Genomic DNA, 12,755 nt, shown 5'->3' with positions numbered 1-12,755 from the left:
TGCAATGAATTCGTCCCCATAGCAAGCACGTGGCAAGCCCCTCCGGTCTGGGTAGAGAAGTAAAGAGGTCATTTGAAAGGGGCTCACGAGAAGTTCTGTCATCTCCCCTTCCGTGGGCCATTCTCTCGCACAGCTTGATCCACTGCTCTGACCTAAATCCGAATCGACGTTTAGTAGCACGACGTGGCACCGACAGCACGATTTTCACACGCAAGCAGAAAACGTGACTTATAAAATGCTATTGTGAATGTGACGTGTGTTTTATAATTGCACCTTCAAAAAGTAGACCTTACCATTTCTAAGGGAAGGAAGATGCACTGATTATTCCGTTAATGTCGTTTAAGCTCACGGCAGTTGTATTGAATGGTGTGGGTGTGTGGTCATCGTTGTCTTTTGAATTGTGTGTGTTTTGGACAAAAGGTTGCTTCTTGAATTGAATTGTGACCATGACTCGTAACAATTCATTGCATTGTTACACATCTGGTATGAATGTAATTTTTATTGGATTGAACTACACATCAATGTCAAGACGGTATACGGAGCATCTGAATTTTTGAGCGATATCCCCATCGTGACCCACAATGTAGAGGAATGCCTCCGGCAAAGGGCGACACTTTCTGTAAACGTGATTTTACCAGCCTATACCCAGAATTAATCCAAATGTTCCACACTATGTTATGCCTATAAAGCTGCCTCAGAGCTAACGGAGTACTTAATGTGGGGGTGATAGTGAATGTAATTAATTACATTTAGCATTTAATTATTGATCTAAGCGTCGGGAGTGAATCATTCTCGAACGTCAGAGGTGACCGGCTGTCATAGGTTAGTGATGGAAGATGAATGGTTTGTCACCGTTTGCTGGCGTGTTTACACTGCGCGCATTCTCGTAATCTGACGCGGTCTTACCATGTGCACACCAGAGAGGTGTGCTGGATGCAGGATGCCTGCTCTGCATTGCAGAGATCCTGGGCTCAAATCCAGGATTAAGCATCCCATGATTGCACTGGGTTCTCACGTATAAAGAGTTCATGGTCTCAGCTCAGTTACCAATGACTGAACAAAAAATAATATTAAACTTGTTTTTTGTTACCTTTATCTCACATATTCCAGTTCTTAGATGTAATCCTTTCGTTCAGTAGCATGTGACGATCAATCTTTGCTGGGCCCTCAAAGGTGTGCTTATAGTATGAATAAAGAAGTGTATTGTAATTAATTTATTGGTAGTTATGTGGCATCATCTTCCGTTACGACATGACAATTCTGCCCCCCCAAATTTTTTTTGAAAAATGTTTAATTAAGAGTTATATTTAAAGACGCGGGTGGAGCAGTGGCTAGTTGGTTCTCACACTGCATTACAGACCTTGTGTCTTATTCCAGATTAGCATTACTGCCGGCTACTGACAATAAATCCCAACGTATAATGTGTGATATGTAATAATTTGACGTGGTAATTACATCATAGTAATCATTATAATGACGAAGAGCCCGCCTCGCCCCGTGTTTTCCCAGGAAAAGACCGAGTGGCAAGAGCGAGTGAAGGCTGCAGAGACCGAGAAGGGCTCCCTGGCAGAGGAAAACCACCAGTTGCGCGCCAAACTGGACAGGTTTGAAAAGGTAGCGTGTACCCAGAGCACCCCCGTGTCGTCACCGTGCCCTGCTCCCTGTGGGAGGTTTCACTCATCTGTGTGCCCCATCTGACCAAGATGTTTTTAAATTACCGCAATGAACACTGGTGGCGCGGTTGTTAATGCATCATGCAATGAACTCGGTCACCCCAAATGGGTTCCCGGCAACGGTTAACCTCAGTGGCGAGTGAAACCTGCACTCGTTCTAGACCTCCCCCTGTCGCTCCCTTTCACCAACCCGCACTGACCAGCGTGGTGAAGTATACTCTAAACAACCGTTATTGACGAACAAGCATGGGGAGACCTTCATCCAGCAGTGGATCGACAAAGGTCTATAAGTTACTCATTAATACAGCCGACTAATAGTATGACATTTCTGTAACATTTCATAGTTAAATCTAAATGCATACTTTAAACTGCAAATATATCTCTCTATTTGAAATAAGGGAAATGTTCTTTGCACATTGCAAGTAACAAACTACACATTTTATCTCACCGATGTCCAATGTGGTCACGAATAAAGGAAACTGAATTAATTATTACGGCGATTAAATATGTTGCTTTTTTTTCGATTGTGGGTGCAGTTAAAGCCATTCAAATATGGTGGCCTTGTTTTTTGCTTATATATCTGCTGTGACCTACAAATATCCCTGCAATGCACCAAATCTCATTTGATCTCAGAATCTCTACACCAGGGTTGACACAGGCTGCTGAGGGGATTCGTGGTGGGCAGTACAGGGCAGTGTGCCACAACCCATATTTGTACTGTACTTTACTGCCACGTGTATTTAGTAATTGGTTAAAAAACAATTCCACCTTGGAAATCACTCGAGGTGGAACATCTCATTTGCGAGGGTGTTCCAGGCTGCCGATTGGCACACGCACCTCCGATTAGCACAGTTGGCTATGTACGCTGCAAAATAAGTTCAACATACATACAGTGAGGGAAAAAAGTATTTGATCCCCTGCTGATTTTGTACGTTTGCCCACTAACAAAGCAATGATCAGTCTATAATTTTAATGGTAGGTTTATTTGAACAGTGAGAGACAGAATAACAACAAAAAAATCCAGAAAAACGCATGTCAAAAATGTTATGAATTGATTTGCATTTTAATGAGGAAAATAAGTATTTGACCCCTCTGCAAAACATGACTTAGTACTTGGTGGCAAACCCCTTGTTGGCAATCACAGAGGTCAGATGTTTCTTGTAGTTGGTCACCAGGTTTGCACACAGCTCAGGAGGGATTTTGTCCCACTCTTTGCAGATCTTCTCCAAGTCATTAATGTTTCGAGGCTGACGTTTGGCAACTCGAACCTTGAGCTCCCTCCACAGATTTTCTATGGGATTAAGGTCTGGAGACTGGCTAGGCCACTCCAGGACCTTAATGTGCTTCTTCTTGAGCCACTCCTTTGTTGCCTTGGCCGTGTGTTTTGGGTCATTGTCATGCTGGAATAGCCATCCACGACCCATTTTCAATGCCCTGGCTGAGGGAAGGAGGTTCTCACCCAAGATTTGACGGTACATGGCCCCGTCCATCGTCCCTTTGATGCGGTGAAGTTGTCCTGTCCCCTTAGCAGAAAAACACCCCCAAAGCATAATGTTTCCACCTCCATGTTTGACGGTGGGGATGGAGTTCTTGGGGTCATAGGCAGCATTCTTCCTCCTCCAAACACGGCGAGTTGAGTTGATGCCAAAGAGCTCCATTTTGGTCTCATCTGACCACAACACTTTCACCAGTTGTCCTCTGAATCATTCAGATGTTCATTGGCAAACTTCAGACGGGCATGTATATGTGCTTTCTTGAGCAGGGGGACCTTGCGGGCGCTGCAGGATTTCAGTCCTTCACGGCGTAGTGTGTTACCAATTGTTTTCTTGGTGACTATGGTCCAGCTGCCTTGAGATCATTGACAAGATCCTCCCGTGTAGTTCTGGGCTGATTCCTCACCGTTCTCATGATCAATGCAACTCCACGAGGTGAGATTTTGCATGGAGCCCCAGGCCGAGGGAGATTGACAGTTCTTTTGTGTTTCTTCCATTTGCGAATAATCGCACCAACTGTTGTCACCTTCTCACCAAGCTGCTTGGCAATGGTCTTGTAGCCCATTCCAGCCTTGTGTAAGTCTACAATCTTGTCCCTGACATCCTTGGAGAGCTCTTTGGTCTTGGCCATGGTAGAGAGTTTGGAATCTGATTGATTGATTGCTTCTGTGGACAGGTGTCTTTTATACAGGTAGCAATCTAAGATTAGGAGCACTCTCTTTAAGAGTGTGCTCCTAATCTCAGCTCGTTACCTGTACAAAAGACACCTGGGAGCCAGACATCTTTCTGATTGAGAGGGGGTCAAATACTTATTTCCTTCATTAAAATGCAAATCAATTTATATCATTTTTGACATGCGTTTTTTCTGGATTGTTTTGTTATTATTCTGTCTCTCACTGTTCAAATCAACCTACCGTTAAAATTATAGACTGATCATTTCTTTGTCAGTGGGCAAACGTACAAAATCGGCAGGGGATCAAATACTTTTTTCCCTCACTTTACGTAACGACGTCTTTGCCCATCACCGTCACCAACCCACACTGACCAGCGTGGTGAAATATGGTCAGAAATATGCCCAACCACTTCTTGGTGTGGTGAACATTGTATGCGTATGGGAATGTTGTCCCCATCCCTGTGCAGGCGCAAGCTGAAACGAACAAAGACCACGATGACGTTGTGCAGGTCCTGGAGGTGAGTGGATTTGTCTGACCCACGGCCACAGGTCCCTATGACCCGTGGCACTCAACCGATTTTATTTGTTCCATTACTCTGCCAATATCATGAAAATATTTTGGGGGAAATTAAAAAAGGCTCATCTCTTTTCCCACTTGTACCGCTAGACCAGAGATGCTTGGCGGGGCTTGGTAAATTAATCGGTACTGTATAATCTCCACGCCACACTGGCCGTGGCTCGTAGGGGCCCGACTCATCGACCACAAATAGTAGTTGATGATAATGTTCAGTTAATTCATCGACTTAATGGACTAATTGTCCCAGCGCTACATAGCACTCTACTCTTCTTCACGTGCCCTTCTCTCAAGTCGCCAAGCCCTTCTCTCTGCTACATGGGAGGTCGCTCCTTATCTGCTGTCCCTCCCCCCCCCCCTGCAATCTGGAACTCTTTTCCCCCTGGCAATCCATGCCATCAACTCCCTGCCCCGATTTACTTTTATTCTCGAGACTGTCCTCTTATCTTCTGCCTCTTGAATTTATCATAACTATATGTATCTATTTAGTTGTGGTGGTTCCTTGTAGTGACCTACAATGATGTGACAGGCCAGTGTATGTCAGCTCTCCAAAACAAGCATTCCATTGAGATTCATCACAGTGTGCACGTCCCTTGCTTTTCTGTACAGTGACTTGAGTTGCAGCTACATCTTTAGACGCTCTATAAATACAAATGGTATTCCATTGTAAATGCTCCTGTCTGCCCTGTGAATGCTGGACAGTCGGACTATTTACACTGGCAGGTGCGGAGGACATTGCACAGAACATAACAGTGCTCCAATGCAATGTAATGGATGAGGGTCAGGCCAGGACATGGTTTTCACTCTTGATTTATTTTACAAAATGATTCGCACATGAGCTGTGCGTTTGTCTCATTTGCAACAAGGAGCTGTGTGCTGCCGACCTGAAGGCTGTGGCGCTCGTAGGTAATATTGCGGACACTTGCAGCTGTTACAACAGCACCCGGTAGTCCACTGCTGTGAAGTTTATCAGAGGATGTTCTATGGAGGTGTGACAATTCACCGTCCAGTCGGATACGACGAATCATCGTGATTCAGGCTCCATCGTTCACTGAAACAAAATAGTGTTTTTGTGAATTCTGTGGTGAATGTAGTGGCCACTAGTGGCTGCAGGTGTCATGGGAGCCTATTACAGACAACATAGGAATAGACAATATTTATTCACACGCACATGTTTTGTAGGAATTAACATTAATCGATTAATTGAGGCATTAGGAAACTTCTGCACATATATTTTTTTCCAGGAACATTGAAAATTGTGTATTTGTTACTTGCCATGCATTGGTGTTAGTGTTTTCCCAATTGCCCTCGAATGCGTTGTCTTTTTGCACTTACACGTTTCAAGAAAATATTGAATCCTGTACATATTTGCTATTTCTGCGTACCTGTGAAACCAAATTTTACTGTCAAGCCTTTGTTTTGGTTCAATGCTGAGTGATTGCTTGGAGGCACTTGGCCATCTGCGGCGATATTCTGGCACTTTTGTGCGATCGCAGAACGTGTTATTTTCCTCGCCGTTGAGTTTGTCAGGGTAATGTGCATTGCATGTCCGCTGTGCCCCACTGTGTCATTACAGCAGTGGCTTTCAATCTCCCTACACTCCCCACGTGAACTCTTTTTACATAATTTTTTCAGCTTCCCTCCCTCCTTAGCATCCCGCACCACACCTCCCACCTCCACTCTGGCTGTCAGTATTGCACTGCAGACAGTACCTGCCTCTTTCTCGACAATTAACTTCTGAATTTTAATTTTGTATTTGTTATCTTCTCAAAAGAATAAGTATTAATGCTGGAAGTGTCTCGCAATCAGTGGGCTTTGTTTGGATGCCAAACTGTGGTGAATTGGAGAGCTGTACCCTTGGCCAAATTCAGTGCAGGGCAGCCATTGGAATACAGTTAGTTAACGATGAATTAACATAGAGAAAAAATATAGACCATCTGGCACCATGCTGCCAAGAGGCAATTATGTTGCTGGGGTCTTGGCCATGTGTTATAGAAATGCTTACAATTGCTACATTCCCAATTGCCCCTGATTGTGATCATAATAGGGATGGAATTGGAGCTAATGGACAGGCGAGGTGTTTCTCCAGGGTCTCAGCTTCCTCACCGTTGTGCTCGACATGTGGTTAACGATAATGGCTCAAGAGCACAGGGCTCCCAGCTCACCCAGTCGAGCGTCTCACCAATCACGATATTCCTTGCAGTCACAGGTTCGTGAGAGACAACTTTAGCCTGGCGCCTTAGAGGAAGGGTTTGTTGATCAAGCAGAGATCACAATGTGTGTGTGACACCCATCAAAAGAGACAGCGATGATCTGGTACGTGGTAGTACATTAAGTAGGCCATTTACCTGCACTCGTTTTTGTTTTGGGTAGAGTGGAGGCACTGTGCTATGAAACTGGCAACTTGAGTTTGATTCTCGATCATTGCTAACATCAAAGGTGAGTGATGTCTGAAACGCCGCCATACGGCGTGATCCCACGATCGACACTGCGTGCAGCAGTCCTCCGTCCAGCTGCAGAGGTATAGCAGCATCAACCACTTCGAACGTGATGACACCTTGTGACCTTGCCATGCCGGTGACCGATGCCGACCGCCGTTCCCGGTGGCGCGTGCTCGCACGGCAGGCGAAGGTGCACGACCTGGAGGAGTGGTGCCGCACGCACGTGCACCACCAGTTCGGGCAGGTCTCCCACGAGCTGGAGCGATTCGGCCTGCGCAAGGCCCACGGCGACGCGGTGAACGGTGGAGCCGCCGGGCCCCCCGAGACGCAGCCGCGGCTGCGTGCGGCGACTCGCGGGGGCCCCGAGGCAACCGGGCCGCCGGCGGAACCTCCCATGACCGCGGAGGCCGGCGCCGGTCGTCATGAGCTCACAAGAGCTGCTGCCGTGGCCGCTGCCTGGTCCTCGCCGGGTCCCCCAGAGAGGATGGACGGGACGGCCTGCGTGGCTCACGTGGTCCCACTTCCTGCCGGTAACATGCCCAGCTGCCCGCCCACGTGCGCTTCGTTGCAGATTTGTGATTGTGCATAAATATCCGGGTGCGGTGGTGCTGCACGCGGACACTTTGTTCTTCTTTCCTGCGGAGTGGAGCGGTGGTGAGCGCACCGTGCCCTGAACCCGGTAACCTGGTGGTGATTTACAAGTCGGAGCAGAGAGCTAACACTGCTGAGATCATGGATTCAAACCCAGGCATCGGCCACTCATGGTTACTCAGGGGTTTCTCAAGATCAGTGTGTTGATGGTCTGTGTATGGTCACCAATGACTGTACAAAAAAATAAATGACTTTAGGTTCGGACTTTATTTTGCTTTTAATTAAAAAAAACAATGCAACTCAGACTTTGTCGAAAATTAAAAAAGACCACTTTAAAGTTTTTTTGACAGTCCTGTGACACATACTTCTGGAGCTGTCTCCTGACGTACGCTGGTGTACTGCTTCTGTGAGATATGCAAATGTATTCTGCATATCATTGCACGATACTGAAAAGCACATTTGGAATAAATTGTAACACAGTAAAAATAAATAATTATAATAAACAGACTATAACCACAATATGCTTTGGTGTAACCACATCTCTAAACGCTGTACAAATTGGGCAATCTGCACATGGAGATTATTAAAAGGACATAAGCACATTGGCCGGCTTTTCATATATCAGTACTCGCCGGTGCACTCCAGTCACTCACTCACTCACCGGTGGTCAATGCTATGTATGCATGTGGAATTTCTTTTGCACCGTACGTAGCCAAACATGCTAATTGGAGGTGTGGGGGGAAGGACAACAAACTATACACAAAAAGCAGTTCTACCTTGGTTACCGTCCCTGTGAACTTCACTCGTTGAATCCTCCATCTAAGTTGAGGAATCGCTCTATCGGACTGACTGTCTCATCTCATCCACACTGTGTTCAACCACCACACTGCAGGTCACGCACAACGCTTTCCTTTCTGCTTTCCTCCTTGGACCACTCGACTTGGGAATTTTCCTCCCGTCATCACTTTCCCAAGCTCTCGTAATAACCTTGTTCAATTCAATTCAAGAAACATATTAACTCTTACCCTATTACACCTTCAGCTGTGCTGTTCGTTGCTGCCCGCTTGGCATTTTGCTCCTTGGGGTCCTGCAACCGTGATTTCCAATTTAAAAAAAACACAAACATGAAGCTTATACATTTTAAATACCAAAATGGTTGTACAACATCTGACAAATTGTATTCAATTACACAACCATAATTGCATGGGCAAAACAGCAAATCATAATTACAGTTTTTATCTTCAGTGGGGGCCGGGGGTGGAGTGGATCGTGAAATCGGTGCTTTGATTGATGGCTCAGGTAGCGGGCTGCTTGTCCAAACTTGTAATGATATGCTCGTAATAACCTGACCTGCACCGTGCTGTAAGTGTATAATTTATCCCGGCTAACATTGTTTGATATGGTTGCCCATATTAATGGAAAGTGCCTTGAATAATAATTATGGTGCAGCCTGTTTTGTGTTCCCGTGGCACATTCTGCATTCAGGACATTTTGTCACGAGTGGGGGCAGGCATGAGTTATAACAGAGGGTCACAGTGCCTTGATATAATTTTTCACAATACAATAAGATATTAAATTTCTCCCGATGACGATTATTTGAGATATCAGTTTCCCATGATGTTGTAAATGTACTTCACATGTGTACTGTATTGCTGTTGCGACTCTTGTGAAATGAAGATTACTGAAAAGCTCCTCAACTCTGCAGTTTGCTAAACTTAAGCTTGCCATATGTCGTCTAATCATGATACCTTTACAGTCTATAATGCTTATAATGCACGTACACCACCAGTAAATGTTGCCGTCATACGATCGCCATGTCGTCAATTACTCCCAGAAACATTTTGCAAAGCATTAACGGATAATGTAATTTTTTTACTTTCATTTTGGTTGTGACCTTTAATCATCGTTTTTTCAGAAATCTTTTTTTTCAAGAAAAATTAAATATTTTGTAAAAAATTAACGCGATGCCATTTCATTTAACAAGCGGACTTTTGCGACCGGTATCATGATTCATTATTTATTTTTAGGTCAGATCACGCGAGTAATACGACGCTATACTCTTTGGTTCTATTCGGTAAAGTCACGTAGGTAAAAAATAAAATAACAAAAATCACGACGTTTCGGCCACAACACAAGTGGCCTTCATCAGGTGAAGGGACCGTACTGTCAGCTGGATGCGGTCCCTTCACCTGATGAAGGCCACTTGTGTTGTGGCCGAAACGTCGTGATTTTTGTTATTTTATTTTTTACCTACAAGACTTTACCGAATAGAACCAAAGAGTATGGATCTTTGCAGTCACGAAAGCTTCAAATCTAAAATTAATACGACGCTCTTTCGCAGAATCGTAGTATCGCCGTGTCGCGATGACAGGGAGCTGCCTCTTCTAACCCAGCCACCGACTCATTCCCTCCTGTAACGTGCGTGCAATTACAAACATCGTCCCTGTTTGTGATCGACTCAACTCCCTTTGGCATGACCGTGTACAGCCCTTTGGTCAGTCTAGAATCAGAATTTATATTTAGACTGGAGGAATCCCGTGAGCTATGAAGCTCTTTTTCACAGATGTCCAGTCCACAGCTGGATGAGGGCCCTCTGGTATTACTTGGTCATACTTCTTCACCACAATGGTGGAGTCAGGGAGCATTGACATGGAACATAGAAGTAGAGTTTAATGATGTATTTTGTTTGATCGACCCTCTGATGTCAGCTTTCAAAACTGACAATGTGTAACCTCGAACATGTTATGCACATGGGTCCCTATCCTAGCACTCTCCAGGCTTCAACCCTGTTTATCTTCCAGGGTATGACGAGATCCCGTGGATTCTGGGTGATTTGGTTATTGGCCTCTTGTTTTGCATCACGTATACATCAATAGTCATCACCGTTGTGCGTCATGGATAAAATAATTGTCAACGGAATTCATAAATAGTTATTTTACTAAGTGGGTGAGAAGAGGCCAGCTTTTAGGCTAGTCATATTTCATGTGCTGCAGAGGGCCAATGTCTATAGATTATATTCTTGGTTCTTTCGGTAAAGTCACGTAGAAGGGAAACAATAAAATAATAAAAATATAAAACATTTTTAATTGTTTCCCTTCTACGTGACTTTACCGAAAGAACCAAGAATATGAATCCCTGCAGTCACGAAAGCTTTAAATCACAGTCTATAGATTACTTTGTGCAGTGGACAAACAGATGGCATTGTCCGTATGCAACAAATTAACCCAGTCAATGTCATTTTTTTTAAGTTAAAGCGCGGCCCTGCAATGCCTTGCTGGTGCCGCAATGCCAATGGTATAATAATTAATTATTATTTGCAGCCCTTTGTCAATCCACTGCTGGGATGAGGTCCTTCCCATGCCGAATAGCGAATAGTTCATGGGGGTTGTTTGACTATATCTCACCATGCCGGTCAGTGCGAGTTTGGAGGGGCGGCAAGTCCCGGGACCATTTCCGAAATTACTCCCCCCACCTCCCCCCTGACACTGATGTTAGCCGTTAGCTGTGGTAGGGTATCGAACTCAAGTCACTGGGTTCTTAATGCAGTGCACAAAACACGATGTCACGCATCACCCACTGTCAATGTAATGTAACCAGACTTCAAATAAAGTTTGTTATACTTTAGTAGGGCATGTACCAACGTCACGGCTAACTAACCCCATCATATGATTGCCATCCCAATAATGGGGATGTCTAGTAAGCTTTTTTGATTTAATTTGTGTTATTGACCACAGTCTTCTTTGCCAAGTCTTAATTCTCATTCTGAATATCAAGTTGGTGTTATGGGGCTTATGCATTCGGCAAAGATCTGGTGGCACTTGATTGCAAAGGTTAGCCACAATGCAGATACAGTATACCAAGTTTCTGTACACCCAGTTATGCTCTAGTGACATAATATTTAACCATAATCCATGCAAATGGAATCGCCATCTAAAGCATGGAAAATGCCACAATCCCTGATGAATCCCAAGCCGAAAGTCACAAATAATGAAATTCAAAGCTCAACAATTGTAGCCGATGTGTGTTATTCCTGCTTGTGACAACTAATGCGGTAATAACAATAACAACGTAGTCTATCCAGAAAAGCTTCAGTGGGTCTCAAGACACATTTTTTGGAAGGGCGCTGGATCGGGATGTGAGGCCAAATCTACGAATGATTGAGAACCCATTGAGACCGTTAGTCTCTTTTCGAAGTGACACCTGGATTAAATAAGTAGAAACATAGCAATTATAAATTATATAAATTAATAAAAGCGTGGCAAATTCAAAATAATATTGTTAATTATCAATGAAGGCTTCACTCAATCTCAAGACATTTTTATTTAGGAGTGTCCTGTACTGGAATGTTTAGGCAATTCCATGCATCAGTGTTTTGAATGTGGGAGAATATCTGAGCACTTGGGAGATAGCCCACCACACATTCAATAACTTATCACTCAAAGCTCATCACAGATTGATTCCATAATCCACTTGCTGTACTGCCATTTGCTGTACTTCCATATCCTGGCCACCTCTGGGTTCAGGAGTTCAGCAACCCTTGCCTCCAAAGTTCCGTATCTCAGGCGTGCACCACAGCTCACGGCCGTAGCGTCCTTTAATGAGCCTTGAGCCCACCGATTGACGTTACCTAATTGGAATCTACATTGTAATCATTGGCCCAACTGCGAAAAATTGGCAGGACCCTCTAGAAAAAGAGTCAGGAGACTCTGTGAGGCTTTCTTGGGTAAACAAGCGGAATGATGATGATAACTCTAATAACGCTTTTGCCCTGCTGTGGTCACACCCCTAGGTGGAGAGGCAGCCAGCGGTGGCGCGTCGCATCCACAAGATCAGCCCACCCACGTCGTCGCTGAGCAGACACCCAGACTGAGAGGTCGGCTCCAGCATGGCAGCCTCTCTCGTTCCTTCTCCATGGAGGTGATGGTCCAGTCGTACTCGCGCGCATGCACACACATACACACGCGGGCACATGCATCCAACCGTGGTGCCTTCAGATTAATGAGCTCAAATAATACTATTGGGCTGCTTCTAGGCTCTTCTGGGCCTCGGATAACCTGGTACTCCAGTGGCCGTAGAAACCAGTTGTCTGTATGATTACGAGTTGATAAGCTGCGTTGAGTTGACAAAGGCACCTCGCCAGGTGGACACGGCAAGTGAGGTGGACGACTTGGACACGGACCACGTCTCGCCCATCAGTAGCTTGGCTGCGCGGGGGAAGAGCAAACTGCAGGTGTTCATAGCGCGGTACAGGTGAGGGAGTGAGTGCGGCGCTGTCCCTGTTCCCATGCAGATGAACACTAAGATTTCGTG

At 45.1% G+C, this 12,755-nt stretch overlaps 1 protein-coding gene across 6 annotated transcripts in view; it reads left to right on the top strand.

The window, feature by feature from the left end:
* Positions 1-12,755, top strand: part of LOC116939069 (RIMS-binding protein 2-like) — a 143,944-nt gene that overhangs the window by 102,891 nt on the left and 28,298 nt on the right. For all 6 annotated transcript variants that reach the window (XM_032946971.2, XM_032946972.2, XM_032946969.2 and 3 more), the window contains 5 exons: positions 1,510-1,614; positions 4,307-4,357; positions 7,039-7,384; positions 12,235-12,362; positions 12,586-12,695. In XM_032946971.2, the coding sequence (XP_032802862.2) occupies positions 1,510-1,614; positions 4,307-4,357; positions 7,039-7,384; positions 12,235-12,362; positions 12,586-12,695 (740 nt within the window). The remainder of the gene's footprint in view (positions 1-1,509; positions 1,615-4,306; positions 4,358-7,038; positions 7,385-12,234; positions 12,363-12,585; positions 12,696-12,755) is intronic.

Source organism: Petromyzon marinus, chromosome 5 (genome assembly GCF_048934315.1).
Source record: "Petromyzon marinus isolate PM22_M1 ecotype Great Lakes invasive population chromosome 5, UKy_Petmar_22M1.pri1.0, whole genome shotgun sequence".
Lineage (NCBI taxonomy): Eukaryota > Metazoa > Chordata > Hyperoartia > Petromyzontiformes > Petromyzontidae > Petromyzon > Petromyzon marinus.
The sequence above is the reverse complement of the archived record's forward strand: the minus strand, read 5'-3'. Positions and strand labels throughout refer to the sequence as shown.